The 17,855-nt window shown below is 35.5% G+C and overlaps 1 protein-coding gene across 1 annotated transcript; it reads left to right on the forward strand.

The window, feature by feature from the left end:
* Positions 1-8,530: 8,530 nt before the first annotated feature.
* LOC132558119 (tripartite motif-containing protein 2-like) lies at positions 8,531-10,171 on the forward strand. The gene is made up of 2 exons (XM_060222649.1): positions 8,531-9,800; positions 9,837-10,171. Exons 1-2 carry the CDS (start codon positions 8,531-8,533, stop codon positions 10,169-10,171), a joined length of 1,605 nt encoding a protein of 534 aa, XP_060078632.1.
* Positions 10,172-17,855: the final 7,684 nt, after the last annotated feature.

Below are 17,855 nucleotides of genomic sequence, written 5' to 3' on the forward strand. Positions count from 1 at the left end.
GGTATTTTCGCTGATATTAATGGAATTTATTATTCATAAAACGTATATATCGTACGTGCATTTACTGGTTTCTTTCTCTACAGTGTTATCACAATGGATTACTTACCTACGTGTTTTCTAGCAAACATGTTGTGCATTCATCACTATTTATATATAAATAGTAATCTTGATCATGTGCTTCAAAATGTTACGTGCCAGAGCGTTTTTAATTTACAGTACACTACTCATTGTTATTCAGACATGTTTAAAAGTGATATCAGTATATATTGGTAGATGTAATAACAAAAGATATAATATTATACAGCTGTTTCGTCTTTTGGCATTTAGTATTCTCACAATTCTCATCTTTATGAATGTCTTAAATGAAGATACAGTTGCCAGGTTGGTTTGTCTTTCTTAACTGGTGGTTGTAACTCATAAGTGAACCCTGGGTGATTCTTTATCTTATTTACTTCATGTATAAGCTTTCTGAAGCATGAGAATGGTGGAAAAGTAACATTGTGCTTGCTTTTGTATTTAACTGCATGAGATGTCCACTTCTGTTGTATATAAGCTGGCAGTTTGTTCACTATAGGAAGAATTCCCAGAGAAGTATTGAAGTATGAAAATAAGTCTCTATATCTTTCATTTTCCATCAAGCTTTCAACTTCCGGTAACAAGTCTGCTAATTCATATAGCGGCTTAACATCTTTGTATGTAAGTTTTGGGAATTTCTGTAGCATTTGCTTTATAGACAACTCTACTTTCACAGGGGCTCCAAACTGCTCATCTAACCTTTCCCATATTCTTTCTAACCAACGCTGGGAATTTGTAGCATTGGCTGCACGTATAATTTTTGCTGATTTATTCGAATCACGACCCAGGTACTTAACCAACAAGTTTAATTCTTCACGGGCATTCATTCCTAACTCTTGTGTCACATTCTTAAATGATGACTTCCATACCTGATAATTCTCTGCTCCGTCGTCAAAGTTCACTAAACCTGTGAGAAGTAAGTATCTTTTCAATAAAACCCTTGAGAGTTCTACGGTTAGATAAGAATTATTATTTGATGGACCAATAGCTGAAGTCATAGGCTGAAACAAAGTTCTGTTTGTAGGCATGAATGCTGGAGTTGCTACATTTAACCTAGGGGGGTGGTTACATCTTCTAATACACTGAGACTGGGTATTCTATTCCAATTTCGATCAGGCTGAGGTGTAGGGGTGGAGTATTACTTACTGCATCAGCAACAAACTGTTCAGTTCTTTCTTTTTGTTTGATGAAGCTCTGAAGTGGAACCTTCTACATCCCTACTTTCCTCTAATACTTCATTAATTACATTCATCTCCGCTTCTGCCTCCATGACATCACGTTGTAAAGCAAGTAGTTTTAAGTTTACTTCTGTTTCGGCATTTGAACGTAATAATTCAGACTCTTTTTCAGCAATTTTCATTCTAACCTTTGCCATTTCGTGTTTTGCCTTTGTCTTTACTGCTAGCGAACTTAGACTTGACCTACTAGAACGAGATGATCTACTCTTCTTTGAGTTTGATGATGCAACAGACACACTGGGTTAAAATTAATTCTCTAAAGCGGGTCAAAGTCAATTTAACTTTTAAGGTGAGGGTTTCATGTACAAGCCTTTGTACAGAAAGTTCATTGAGGCTTTCTTTAGTATTTGTGCTAACTAAATAATCTTGAAACTCATGGCTCAGTTTATCATAACCACTAATGTTTCTTAGCGTATCATCTTTTAATCTTTCAAGGCCCTCCTTATCACCCTGTCTGTGATCGATCTCTGTGAGGATGCTTTCTACTTCACTTTTAGCTTTGGACAATTAACTACTAAATTGTTGTACCCTGTGTGTGTATACCTCATACCCTTTGTTTGTCAAGGTGCGTACACGCTGGTGGGGCTGTTCTGTTGCTGTCGCCGTGACGTCGTCTTCTGGGTCTTTTGTAGCCATGATCAATAGTTGATGAGGCAACGTTTCCTTACTGTAACTATGCGTGTAAACAAATAAGACCACTCGGCTTTGCATTTACTGATAAACGTAAGGAATTGCAACAAAACAAAACAAACACTAAGTCGCGAATACACAAAATGATAAATAACGAAATCACAAACTGACTCAATCAATCAACGGGTTAACCTAGCGCTACGAATAAACTATAACGATAAATAAACGTTACTCAATTTACGTATACTATTAATAGCGATCGCAATGAGCGCTTTATGGTATTGTGTGTGTGGTTATTCAACTCCAACAAACTGTCCATATGATCAACTTTAAACGAAAGTGTGGCTGGAACATCATTACCCACAATACACTTACCGCAGCACGCAATGAAACCTGCCGACCCGTTGAATGGATTAAAATGATTTTGACCGAGAAAATAGTTTTTAAAGCTTTCATGTGGAAGTGAAATCATACTTAAAGTCTTAAATAATTCAAATGAATTTAACAAATATATACTTTAAAGGTTTTTAACTCATATAACGAATATCTCGTTGAAAAATTGCAATTTTAAACATTCAAGATATGAGCACGACTGTGCACCGTCGTACCTGATTTCCGGTTCAACCCTCGGGAACTTTCGTCACTTTCCGTAAGACATCGTCTCTTACACGGAAGCAGCCGAAAGGTCCCGATTTGGCGAAAAAACCTGCCCCCTCTCCTAACAATATCAATTCTGCAAAATGTGGATATTCTTTCGATAACTGTTTGAAATTAAGAATGATCAAGTATTTGAATGTTTAGAAATTTTCCAGCAGACACTTTTAAGGCACGATGATAAGATAACTATAAATGATGAGTTTTTTTGTGTGCGTGTTTTTTTTTAAGAAAAAATGCAATTTATGCAATATATTGTGACTTTTGAATTTCATTTAAACATATATATTTATATTGATTTTTTTTAAATACAATGTATAACAGAAACGTCTAAACAGTGTCTATAACCTTTTTGCTATCAAGACAGTCAACATTGCATAAAAAACTGAATAGAATAATAATAATAGAGTAGTCTCCACAGTGTTTATAATCTTACCCTCTTTTTGCTACCAAGACAAGTTAACATTGCTTAAAAACTGAAGGTTCTAAAGGATTTTATGATTTTCTAATTCATAGAACGAAAACTCTCAATAGCAAAAGGAAAAAAAAAACGGTGTTAATAATGAAAATTTTTGATCAATTTTTATAGTCTAGATGTATTGTCAAAGACTTTATTATTTACTTTTACCATTGAAACCGATGACCCTCAGCACAAATTTCAGTTTGTCTGTACCAATGCTCTGAAACCATTCAAGATAATTGCTCAAAACTATTTACACTTATTAGGCTAGTAGTATCTTTTGCTATGATGGACGTTCACTATTTTTATGTTGCCATGGAAACAGATAGGCCAAATTACAAAGCTCAGTTTTTTCATACCAGTTCTCTTAAACCATTCAAGGTAATTACCCGTTACTCAAAACAGGCATCAAACTAGTATTCTAGCAGAATTTGCAATTTCAATACTTTGTATGGAATAAATTGAAATAACAAATAGAAATCAAACATGTTATAATATTGACATATTTATATGTGATTGTCTGTCTTTCTTTTAAACAGCCAGGGGCAGGGGAAATGACCCGTTTTGCATTATTTTGTCGTCTTTCGTTTTGTTCTTCTTTGTCTACTTTCTTGGTGTATGATTAAATGTGCATGACTTACTTACAAATGGAAACTTTATTATTTCAACTTATAAAAATCACGCCTTTTGTAAGCACGCGAATGGTCTAACTGTGGGAGGACACCTGTATCCCTTCGGGGAATCGAACCCCGGACGGCTAGGTGAAAGACAAGTTTGTTACAACTGTGCCACCAAATCACCGCCTGATCATGATGATACACTGTTTTGTAGAAAAAGAAGAAGAGGTGCGAAATACATCATTTTAAAAACACACTTCAGTGCAGACATGGATCAGGCTGTTCAAAATGTGCATCTTGTTGACCAACTTGCGCTCGCTTTAAGACAGTGCCTATTTCATATTAGCATCATTATATATAAACAAAATCGCACATAATTTACTGTAATTACACTTTTTCTACGATTTCACAACATATAAAACAAGTTGTCTGCTGAGCGAAACTGCTTGAGCTCGAGTATGGAAAAATAACCACTTCATGCACTAAACTTACGATAATACAGCAACAAATAAACATGCTACAACCCAACGAAACTACACTTACACTTTGGTTCAACACAAACATTTTGGCGATTCAAGACAGTTTAATTAATCAACAAGTAAACGACTGCGATGCGCGACTACGATTTGTAACTAGCGCGGCGATTTTCCTAATAAACACAACGTTATACATTTAACTATCTTCTACACAGAAGAGTTCTAATAAAAAACAAGAACGATAATTCTATACTACAATTACAAACTACCTGGACCAAACTCTAGATGGACTAAGACCACAATCAATTTCACTATATGTTTCATTGTAACATTAAAAATCATAACTAAGTCCCAAAGTTTCATCTGCAAATTTCCATTTCACCTGGCCAAGATCAACATCTGAGAAGCAAAATGTAAAAGTTTCAACCCATCATGTTGGGCATTTTCTGGAGATATACCTCCATGTGTGTCACCAACGTCAATTATATACATCCGGGTCAGGGGTAAAGGTGAAAGCAGGACTTTTTAAACCGGATCCTGCAGCACAAATTACATGTTCAATATGAATGATTTACACACTGACAGTTAGATTATCATCTCTATAACACATCTACATCAAATTTATAGGCAAAAGTCCAGTTCAAAGAGGCATATTATTTTTTTCCCTTATATACATACATTTTTTAGGGACTTCAATTGTGGGTACTGAACACGGAAGTATTTAATTGTGGTCTTAGTCCAGATAGTGATCAAAGGGAGATAACTCTTACTAAGTTACTGAAAAAGCTTTCACTAAACAGTGATTCAGCGAAATACCACTGGAACTATCAACTCAGTTATTAAACATAAATTTGATAAATCTTACACTTAACAATCATAAATTTCGTAATTATGAATTAAATCTCTGTTAGTAATTATGTGGATAACATAACAATTTTTATGTATACTCCACATACAGAAAACTAAAAGATTAGTATGAATTGAAAATGGCTACCATAAGGTGACAAGTTTATTAGAAATTATAGGCAACATATGTAACTATTAACAAGATACATACAGGTATTATAAAATCTCACACTTAATATAAAGGTGTGGGTTCGGTAGAACAACGCCACAAAGTGGAAAAATTACTGTGTAAACAGTAATTTTTAAACTTCCCCACCAAAGTATATACTTTGTTTATACTAAAATTATATATGTACTAACTTCGAAAAATAGACTGTACAAACTAAGCAATTATCATATCATTGTAACTAAAAATGATAAAAATGATACACAGTAGGGTTCGGTGAACCATCCAACAGGATGAGAAAACATGATTAAGATACTATACATGTATACAACTTTACAAGAATAAAAAACCTGACCAGCCCAAGCAGGCCAGGAAATAGTTATGTCCATGTGTCAACTGATTTGATGGCACAAAAGAAAAAAATCACAGTAGTGCGGGTTTTCGCCATGGAAAACACATAACTCCAAGTTTGATGGATACTGTGTTAGTCCGTATCAATGTTGTTAAATTGGTGAAATGAAAGTTCAGACGACAAGGTAATGAGATAGGTGCCAACCCAAATTATGTGTTACGTGTTTAACAATTTAAAAATTAAAAAAAAAAAGTTAAATATGTCATGATAGTACACCAATCAATATTCAAACTTTCAATTTTTTTTTCATTTCGAAAGAATGCGACTTGATGGAGAAATAATCAAATGTTTGATATTCTTAATTCATAACAAAGACTTTAAACAACATTTCTGACTTCCTGATGATCTGATTTTAGTGAAACTAAAATAAATATCTACAGAATGTCCTACATCTTGACACTTGTCATTACTTTTTAAATCTGTGTCTTTATTTTTCATTAAATTCCATAAAAGACACGTATGTGAACTTGAATCTGTCAATTAATTTTTTCAATAACGAAAATGATATATTGTTATCATTGTCGTCCTTTTATTTTCCGTGTCCTTTTTCAGGAGTCTCTGTGTAAATTTGTCTTTTGTATATAGATTGTCCTAGTTTTATGGAATTTGAGTTTGGATTATGATTCTGTTGACATGTTGGTATTTTCTTCTTGTTGTCCTAGTTTTTTTCTTTGTTGCCTCCATGATACAATGGCATTGCAATCAGAATGTGTAAAACAAAGAGAAACACATACCATGATTCAGTTACAAGATTTCTGAGAGAACTTTGGAATATACAATTCATTCATAGAAAAGCAAAATCAGCTTCTAAAACATAAACAGTAAATGAATCGGAGTCAGTTATAAAAGAATGACTACATGTTAAAAATACAAATGTGACTTTGTAAAAGTAATCATCTTTTATTAAAACATAATGGTGCAAATTGTTCCAGAATAAAATTGCATATCTAAATCGCCCAAGAGATGTCGTTCAGACACGTAAGGAAGACGTGGTCATCAGTAGCGAACGACGATGTGAAGCAATTCACCTCTAGTAAACTATTTTGCCTATTACCACCAATACTAAACGCTATCAATTAAATATGTCTAAAGGTGAAATGCTATTATAACCTCATTGATGTTGAACAACTTCAATTTTTCATTCAAGATATTTTTATCGAAATCTCCTAATAAAAATAAGTTTTCATTAGAACACCTAGAACCAACTGGCAATCACTTATAAGCTTTAAATATATGTTCATATTTTGCACCTAGACGAACTAATGGGTATATAGCTGTAGACTTTTAGATAAATATGCCCTAGCTCTATACATTAGATAACTTATATACCTATTCTAAAATGTGTGATCTTTGTTAACCAATCATTCGTCGTGTTGATAGTTACGTCGGTGACTATTTAAGTGGATCAACAGATAGGCCATAGATATATCTACATTATTGCAGAGGCGTTTCTTCTGTGTGGCAAGTTTTTAGAAGCTCTGTGATCTACTACCAGATCAGGATATACGTCAACATCCAGGTCTAAGATTCAGAACTTGTACAACAGGTATTTTCATTGATGATATTGTGAGAAATCATATTGACAACGATATTTTGTTTGAGGCTCGCGTCGTGTAGTGAGCTCATGTCATTTTTAGTAAACAGATAAATAGGACCAGGAAACTAAAATGTCTACGGTATTCAGAATCATAGATTATCATTAATAAGTGTACATGTATGTATAACAACAATGTCTACAGTATTACGTAGGTACTACATTGTGAAGACTTTGTAGAACACACTAGTGACCACTTGATTTACACTCTTTAAATAACACACGATGCAATGTATTGGATTACGAGAAGGCAGACGAGGCTAAAATTAGATCGCTCCACCTTGAAATGCACATAAATAAACAACACAAATAAAAGAAATACATTTTCACTCGCTCATAGATACAAAAGTACAAAAACAAACTGTAACTCCGTGAAAACATTAATGAGATTTAGGTAAGTCCTACAATTTCACCTCGAGACCATCAATCCGTATCTATTGCAAATCTGAATTTCCTGGTTAAACTTAGCATCACTATAGTGAATATGTATAAATATGTGTATCTATTGTACTTATGCGGAGATATATATTCTTCAATCCTCGCCTGGTGAAATGAATCCGATATTCTGGATATTTTTACCTATCAGATTAAATGATGAGCGTTTGCATGAGTGACCGCCCCTGTTTCGCCTTTTATGCCATTGCACTCTTTGGACACAGATGGAAATCGACAAATACGATGAAATTATCATGGAAGACAGTCCGCTATCTCATATTACTTTTTCATGTCGATTCCTATATGCATTAACTGCCTTTTATATTATGAATTTATATTGTCTCGCTGAAAACAATGAAGTATTTTCATCATTGAAATCAATTAGTCTTGATCCCATCTCAAAGCAAAATAAGCGACTTCCACCGCGGACGGGCAAAATTGTGATATTAACAGACCAATGAGTTGACCAATCATCTATTACTTTTTGTATGACGTAGAGGATTTTCTCTGTATTTAAGCCAATCAGATTTCGGGATTTTGAAGTTAAAGATACATCAGTATTTTCAAGCTTTTCTACGTCAGGTGTTCCTCGGTGTGTCTCCCCAGAATCTTACCCAAAGAAAAGGTCCGGCAAGAAGAATACAGCTGTACATAAGATTTTTTTAGTAATCTTTCAATTAACATTTCTCCCTCTCATCTCCCTTGAAGTGTATATACAATGACTCTAAAAACCATTGTAATAGCTATAACAAATAGACAGGCCCCTGTGCACGTGTGTCCTATATAAACAGTACGAGTGATGTAGTTTTTTCACTTTTTATCTAATCTTATATAAGTATTGATGATTAATATTTTCTTGTTACGCAGAGAGAACCTCCAGGAGGCACTTGCCTGGAATCTGCATCACTGCTGCGCTTTAGTAGTACCATGGCAACATCCGCTGACCTTTCCAATCTAAAAGGTCAATTTCATGCCAGAGCTAAAGGTCATGACAAGTGTCCCAGTCACAGGAAAAACCAAGTGGTATTTTTGTGTCAGGTCTGTAACACCCTGATTTGTACTACCTGTTCTGTTACAACACATAAAACTCATAATGACAGTTTCATCGAAATTTCAGAATATACTCAACAGTGCAAAAATAAAGTTCGGGACTTTGTTTGTGAAAATGAGAACAAAAGAATTCCGAAATTTCATGCAGAAAAGAAATCAGCCGAGGCACGTCTTTCAACTTTAAAATCTAAATACAAAAACATTCGTGATAAGATGAAATTAGAACGAGATCAATGTAAAGATCTATTAGATAGAATAACAGAGGATTGCCTGATATTATGTGACAAGATGGAGGACACAGAAACAGAGCTACTTACGTCACACATCACTGACCTGGACGAGAGGATCGACACTTTGGTGAAACTTTCATCAGAGTGTAAGCAGACCCTCCAGACAGGAACTAATGTACTTGTGTATGACTCGGCAACAGAAGTCCGGGACATGGACATCAACATCCCACGGATACCTGACATAGGTGTAATAGATTTTACCCCAAGTAAGGACAGACTTAGTCACCTGAAGCTGGCCATGGGGGCGATAGAGACACCTACTGACCATTTCCGGGCAGTATCAGCAACTGGTGGTCACTATAACCGAGGTCCAGTAGTGAAACAAAACCAGTCTACAGAGTTGGGCCAAACGTCCACTGAAGAAGACAAGTATTTCACACTGTGTGAAAGTCCAATGATTAAATCCAAGTTCTCATACAGGGATCAGATCACATCAATCTGTCCTACACCTGATGGACGTGCCTGGCTGTGTGATTTTAACACCAGTACACTAAACCTCATCAACAACAAAGGTAAAGCCCGGCAACGGATACAACACAACAGTAACACCACAGACATCAGTCTAGACCCCACCACAGGTCGTCTGTGGTTCTGTTGTAAAGGGGAGAGGACTGTCAATGAGATATCTACATCATCTACCCCAGTCAGAAGGTTTAGTACAGAGAATTATCCACACAGGCTGTGTGTGACCAGGGAGGGACGGGTAGTGGTGGGTACAGGAGGTAGACAGGGGTACAAGGTATTGATATGCACAGCAGAGGGTCAGGTGTTACATACAGTCACTGTAGATAGGTCAGGGTTGGGTGGGGTAGATTCCATCACACAGTGTCCTGTTACAGGTAACATAGCTATAGTAAGTAGTAAACTAATCAGTGGAGACCCTCGTGATCCAGACAACTACAGAAGTCACGTCATTGTGTATAATTCAACACTCCAGCCTCTGGTCCACTACCGTGGGGAGGGGATACAGGCAAGAGAGGCGGTCACACCTGACAAGTTTGGTCCGATCACAGTGGTATACGACAGTAAGGGTAATATTGTTATTGCTGACACGAAAAGGAAAACAACAGAACTAATAAGTGGAGAAGGGAAGTACATAAAAACACTCCACACAAACAAAGGACGACAGGGAGTAGTCGGTTTACAGAGGGGTGATGTGTTGTGGTCCAGCTTAGTGTTAGATACTGGAGAGTGGGGACTCAAACTCCTGGAGTATTATAGTGACTGAGGGAGTAAATCTTAGATGATGAGTCAGGAGATATAGAATATTAGTTAATTGACATTATCATGGTCTGTTAGAGACATTACTACCGGTGAGACATTTTCATGTGATAAACATTCTTCATTTTATGTAAAAGAACACTTTTTGGTTAGCTGCTTAAGTGATTAAGATTCTGCAGCTGATCATACTTGTAGAAGCCTTCAGATAGTGTAACAATTTATCACAACCATATTTTGTTACATTTGAAAAACAAAGTTGAACAATTAATTTTTAATGTTATATAGATTTTGAAGAACTGAACGCATCAATTTTAATTCGTATGAGAATGAAAAAGGTCAGGTAAGCTAATCACTTTGCTGAGTTACATAATGGTGTCGGCTGAAGCTGAGGAGGAGAGAACATATTTAGAGAATATACCTCTACACCAACCAATTGAAATTAGCAACAATCCATGACGCTACTCAAGGAGACAACTACGGACAATTAAGTGTTGAAAATCACAGAAAGTTTAAAAAGGACGGAGGATACTTTCGACGTAATTAATCGAGAGTCGTACGAACATTCCATCCGGACGTTTGAAGTGGATTTTTATAAGGAGGAAGTTCTTAAAGTTCATTTTTCTGACGGGAAGTAGTAGTACGGGACAGGAAGTAGTTAACGCTATTTTCCAAACAATAAGAGACTAACATGTGTTGTTACACATGTACATGTACATTTACGTGTACCTCACAAGAGTACACATTATCGGAAATTGTTTTAATGAAACGGAAGAGGATCCGAAAACCCATTTCTCCGACCAGGAAGAAGAACTATAAACACTATCGTTTTGTTCAAATTAAAGACAATAAGCGCATAAAAATATGTAAATAACTTTAACGCGTATTCGATGGATAGTATGATCGTGGACAATATAACACATATAGGTAGTTCACAAACTTATGTAATTTCCCGTTCGTAGTAGTAGCAGAGTGATTATTAGGGTCTATTTCAAGTAACAAATTAGCAGGGGCAATATCAACTTAGGTAGCTATACTTCAACAATCGTATCATCTAGCAACAAGTGAAGGCCACGTTAGGGGATGGCCGGACAAGCAATGTCCAGAGTAAGATAAAGGGGGGGGAGAGATCTTTAGGTTGTAAAACACGGCCTTGGGGGAGCCCACCAGATAAACAGTTCTGATACGAGATATAACGCGAAGTACTAGTATGAGTATATCAACTCTGTATGGTGATGAGATGTTGTTATTCAACATGTGAATAAACGTGGCTATTACTAACAAGTACGTGTGTTTACGCCTACTGTGTTACAATAGTCATTAGCAAATGTTCCCTTTTAATGAAAGAATATGTGTAAACACGATTTAAAGTAAACAAACACTACCAAAACTTGTATAATTTCTGTTACCCCTGACATTTACCAGATTTCTTTTCATCGCAGTACTTTACTTCACACTAGAATTATCAAATATGTTTGGTAATATTTAAACAATAACGATTAAGGCTCGAATTTGAAATACCCATACCGTGCATTTTTCCGCGATCATCACAGCAGTGATTTTTTTTTCATTTGATGTCGGTTGCATAATTTTATTATCTTTCCGCTGGCATGAACATAACATCCGTGTAATTTAGCAAAGCATTTATGCAGCAAAATCCTGCGTATATTATTCCCAAAATATATGCCTGGACTCTCAAATAAATTACCCATGCGTCCCATGAGACGCACGTTTATACTGTCTTTTATAAATTGTCTTATTTACGGACAGATACATCACGGTTAGCGGTTTTGTTTGTGTTCATCGCCGACCAATAGAAGCCATTTGAGATATTGTCGCTAGAAAATCACCTGTTTGTAAATGTCCTTTTCTATTTATAGCAGCGCATGCGTATTTCGCAATTCAGCATGTGCCGATGTCAATTTGAGCCTCGAGGGCACACTAATATTAACTGAGTATTGTTCGGCAAACAAAAATGGATTTTTAAAAAAACTTCGTACGAAAAAAGAACGATAATGAGAATGAGGAAGAAAGTGAAGCTACATGTAGTCAGGGTGAAGCGTCAGCTTCCGCCGACAAGTCAAGCGAGAACGAAAACACATCGCACGATAGCTATAGGCATAGTGATAGGTCTAGTGAGACAACTTCGCCATTAAAAAAGCGAAAGTTAGGACGTTTCAGAACAATTGGTTGTCAATATATCAATGGTTGACACGTGTGTCCGGTGGGGGCATGCAGTGCAACATTTGTCTCTAAATAAAAGGCTTCGAAAACCCATTCACAGCAACTGAAGTCTGTACTAATTATCACACCTCTACACTCCTACGTCACCAAGATTCGAAAACGCACGCCGATAGTGTGCTAAAATTACAGACGAACTTCATTTGAAAAGAACTTAGAAAAAACGAGATCGAATGTTGAACAACAAAACATACATTCCAAAGTGAAGCAATAAATTCGCACATTGTACAACTACGCACTGTTTTTATAATGTGTAAAAGGGACATTGCAGCAGATGTGTTTTCTGATTTAATGGAACTTTAGGTGTTAAATGGAGTGAAATGTGACCATATTTACAGTAGACCACAGGTGATAACAGAAATCATATTTAATTGTAAATGACCTTTTATGGCTGTACTATTGCCATATAATAGTATGAATAAGTAAATTATGTGGACTCTTATTTTTCCTTCATTGACCCTCAAAATTTGAGGTTGGCAGTCCCAGGGACTCCCATTTTTGAACAGTGAGGTAAATCCCTGACTCAGTATGTAAAATATTCTTCTCCAGAACTGGGCTAGTTTGACCAATTTTAGATAGATTATTAGTAGTACATTTCAATCGGAATTTATTAAAGGTATGCAGCCCTGCACCAAGGGTCCTTTATGATAGGGGTAAATAGGTAGGGTCATTCAAATCTATTTTACTCTGTAATCAGTAGAAAGTGCGGTTTAAAGATTAAATTGTCTTCTTTTGAACTAATGGCCCTTGGGTCAATGGGTCAAGTGGTAAGGTATGGTCATTATTGCTTTATGCAAATACGTTATCAACCAATTTATTGAGATCCCCTCCCCATATCTATATAATATCATCGTCTTCGTCATCATCATTATCATGCTAACATCATCATCGTCATCGTCGTCGTCGTCATCATTATCACCATCGCCATGTTTTCTTCAATATCATATCATCAGGATCAATGAGAGAGAGAGAGAGAGAGAGAGAGAGAGAGGGAGAGGGAGAGGGAGAGAGAGAGAGAGAGAGAGAGAGAGAGAGAGAGAGAGAGAGAGAGGGGCACTTTCAATAAAACTGTTTTCTTTTGTTTTTATCATTATCAACGTATTTTTGCAAGTAATATATCATCAACTTCATTAAATATCGGATCACCATATATGGGGAATCTAATGTTAAAATATCACGGAAGGGTTGTAATAAGTAAGTTTCATTTACATAAAGCTGAAATCAGTTTTTGCTGAGGAGAATACCGTGAGCTCTACCACTGTCTTCAGCTCAACTTCGAACTGGGTGACAGCCATTTATAAAATTGCCATGGAGTGTGTTATGACCCCTTCTGATGAATCGAGAACTCAGAAAACAAGCAGTTATGTATCAGAATCGTTCCGCGGACAATCTTAGTCTTGTTCGAGAATTTCATACTCAGGCGGTGGAAGGTTAAAAACTAATTGCTTGCCATTTTGTAGCAGAGTACAATACTGTGTATTTGCAAGTATATCATCTTTCTTTACCAGTTCATATTCTGCAAATCTCGAGCAAATTTGGTTGCTATCAGTATGATAATTTTGACATATTACTATTTCAGCGGAAAGGGCATGTCCCTTCAAACCACCTATACTGAAGTATAGACACTTGATGATAAATAAGAAATACAGGGTCATTTTCATATTACTATTACTTTATCTACAAAATATCCTTGACCTTCAAAACATGTAGCTATTTTAATGATGCATTATAGACGCACAATTCGACCTTGTTGGGCACTAACCCTCTCCTCTCTAAACAATTTGTTGTATCTGCGTACAACACAGCAAATCATTTTGGAGTAAGTGTATCAACACATCAGCATTTATTGAATGCTAGATTTTGACATTTCTTTCGATCACTTTGGATTTTCCTAAGTCTACCCTAAGGTTTGAAGCCCATGCCAATAGCATCGTTGAGGAGTCTTACAAAGGCGAAACTACTGTATGATGCAGTTAAACTAATTGTTTCGTTAAAATGTATCTAACTGTAAATTTATACTAAAAAGTGCTATTCACTTGTGTGTCTTTTGTACAATGTTAACATTTGGAAATTTTAACATCACTGACCAGTATTAGAATGAGAAACAACAGTATAATTAAGTTTAATGTATTTTTGACTTTATCCTATATCTAATTGTGAGTTGGTATTGAAAGGTACAATTCAATTGTGTGCCTTTGATGCAATCCATACGAGTAAGCTGTAAACACTGTGTTTTTTATTTCAATTTTAAATAGAAATCACCCTATTTGGAAATGGTGGTAATTCTACAGTTTTCTTTTGACAAAATACTAGTTCATACAGAGTATCATGCTGCGATATATATTTTTTTGTTTTTGTTTTTTCCTTTTTTAATAATATCTATTAATGTTACGGCTACGGAACTGACTCATTTCTGATTTCACACATCTCATTATGTACAACATTTTTACAGAGTCATCTTCCAGCTAAATCAAATCGTTATCCAAACTCCATACTGTCTTTCGTGATGTTAAATCGGGTATACCGTCGATTCATGCTATTTGATAAATAAACGTAATGGTTATTTCGAAAAACTCAAGAGATCTCTTTATCAATCTTAAATATCTTTGTCTGCAGATGTTTCCACTTTGCAAACTAAACATGTCCAAACAGTTCTGACTAAACGTTTCTCTCCAGAGGATCTTACTCACTGGTTGGATGTAGCCTAACTCTAGCTAGTCAGGGTCTTATTTTGTTGTTCTTGAGGACTGATGTGTAAATCTGCTGACAATTTTTTAATTTATTTTTTCTTTCAATTTTCAAAGAAAAGGAAGCAAGAATGAATCATGACGAGTCATTGGAATAAATTGAATGATAGTAACTTACCAGTTTGACCTCACTCATAATACACTTGCCACAACAAGTCGATCGCCAAAAAGACGAGCTCGGTTTGTTTATTTGCTTACGAAACTTTGTACTGACATTTGGTGTGGAATGTTTGCGAGTTACTTCCCTTTACACAAGGGATATGTTTCATGTCCAGTAAATAATGAAAAAGACGATCGATGTTCCATAGGATATCACAGTAGTGGTACCCACACATCATCAAAATCAAATACAAACTACTTCTGTATTTTATAAAGTATTAAGCTTTTCTACAATCTATACAAAAATGGGGTTTCTTCTTCTGTTTGATTCAATCTACTTCTGTATTTCTGTATACTCTTAAACATTTCTATCCTGTTCTAGTTAATTGATGTTCCAAATGAAGCGGTGTAACCAAGTTTTTGGTGATTGGTGTTTTGAATTTGCAATAACAGAGTGACAACTGATGCCTGTTTAAATGTCACTCTAGATCCGTTCCAGCCGATAGAGATTATTGAAATTTTTGATTGGTAGGTATAAGTCTAAGTACTTAGAATCAAAGTCAGATATATTTGTATCAGAAATACTACAAAGGAATTTATGTTATCACTTTGGAATATCACTTTCATACTAATTCAGTTCAATGTCTTTTAAGGTTACTACAACTCGTTCATAAAAATGTGATAATTGTATTTAAAGGGAGGGGCCTTGGTACCGAGGTGGTTAAGGCTGCTGACCGTCATTAGTCCTCGACCCCTTAGTCGCGGCACCTACGTGGGGCAGTCGCCAGGTACTGTACCCTTGTCGTCGTTCTTTCTCCGGTAACTCTGGTTTTCTTCCACAAACCAACCTTGGCCTATCCTTAAATGACCATGGCTGTTAATGTAGGACGTAAGCAAACTGTAATCAAAGAGACAGAAGTCCGATACCCATGCTCTTGTCACATGGAATTCATTAAATGAGATGAAGTTTTTGATGTGGCACAAGTATTTAGAAGATGTCTTACAGAATCATGAAATCAATATCCCCACAATAATATGAATCATTTCCGTTAGAAAATAAGCAAAATCCTCCAATCATCTTGTGTTTACCTACAAATGCCTGACGTCATATATTGATGACTTCACATGATCATACACTGATGTCCTGTGATAAGAGTGACATGAATCTTTATCATGCCAGAACAAGGTAGATTAAATGTCACACACATGTTAGCAATACAATCATTTCTCATGTATGTGGCTGTTAAATGGTCCTTTAGTGGTTATGTTTTTGGTACTTGTTTAATAGTATTTGAGACTGAGTGAAGATTATGTTGTAATTTTATAAGGAGTATCAATTTTAATATAGTGAACTGGTAATATTGTTATCAAACATTATCTCCAGTTGTCGACGTCTTAAATGAAAAGTGTGATATTGGGAAAAATGAATTGCGACATGTAAACACACCATAGTTAGGGGAAAGCGGAATGTTACTGTTTAGAAATGGAATTATCATAATAGAGAAATTTTTCATACAGCTTTGTGAAACGCTATCCCTGTAGGTTTCGTTGTTGGAAAACGTCGCGATAAGCATTTAATGTAAAGGATTCTGTTTTGTGATTTAACTGTTTACTATTTCGTCCTCAATCTTCTTTAGACGGAATTTTCACTAAATACGCCTAGTTCACAACCGTATATTTGTACCGTAGTACGTGCTTCTTGCAAAGTATTCATAACAAAAGAAAGAAGGAAAGTGAAGTGGTACCCCAAATTTATTACAGAAGAAATATTGTGAGAAGAGGGCATTCAAAATTAGTCCAAGGCTCTTTGGATTTCTATAAAAATTAACAACATGTACCATTCATTCCAGTTCCCAAGGGTAAATATAACCATCCTATATGTAATATTGTAACCCTGTTTGTATAGTAATAGGAATGGTATTTAGAAACTTTGATAAAGGTTTGTTTATACAAGACGAGCAACCAATAATGCAATATATATATGGATTGTTGTGAAATGTACGAATCCATTGTAAACGACGCAGGTCCTTATATTTATCATTATAATAATTGGTAATTAAATTGAGTTATGACTAGCTAGCATTTCTTCTTTGGAATATTGTGTTATTTGTAGGTCTGCTTCCCTTTAATGTCGAGCAAGCGTTGTTTGTTTTCTTGGCAGGTAATGTAACTGTCGGCAGACAAGTAAGTCTTATCTACAGACACAATGACATAATTATCATGTAAATCGTGAAGTGAGTTTCAGGATCAAGGAGTACGTTTTCTTATTTGTTTTCATTTCTCGATCTTTTAACTTAAAATTTTGGATACTGCTTATATTACCAGTTTCTATTTGCCCAGCTGGGCTATCGTAATAAGGCAGGTTACATTAATGTTCTGTAACAATTAATGTATATTACCACCTCCATCATTTCTTCATGGTTGTTCATAGTTGTTCTTCTTACATTTAATATAATATTTTTGATGACGTTGGCAAGTTAACCATTATGTTTATTTTGTGTATATTGCTTTTTCATTGCTACCATATTTGTTATACTGGACTTCGTAACTCCAATCCTTGTATATTGTTAAAAAGACACACGGGTGTTAAAAAGACACACAGGCATT

Source organism: Ylistrum balloti, unplaced genomic scaffold (genome assembly GCF_031769215.1).
Source record: "Ylistrum balloti isolate Yb309-2 unplaced genomic scaffold, AGI_CSIRO_Ybal_v1 Utg370758, whole genome shotgun sequence".
Classification (NCBI taxonomy): Eukaryota; Metazoa; Mollusca; class Bivalvia; order Pectinida; family Pectinidae; genus Ylistrum; species Ylistrum balloti.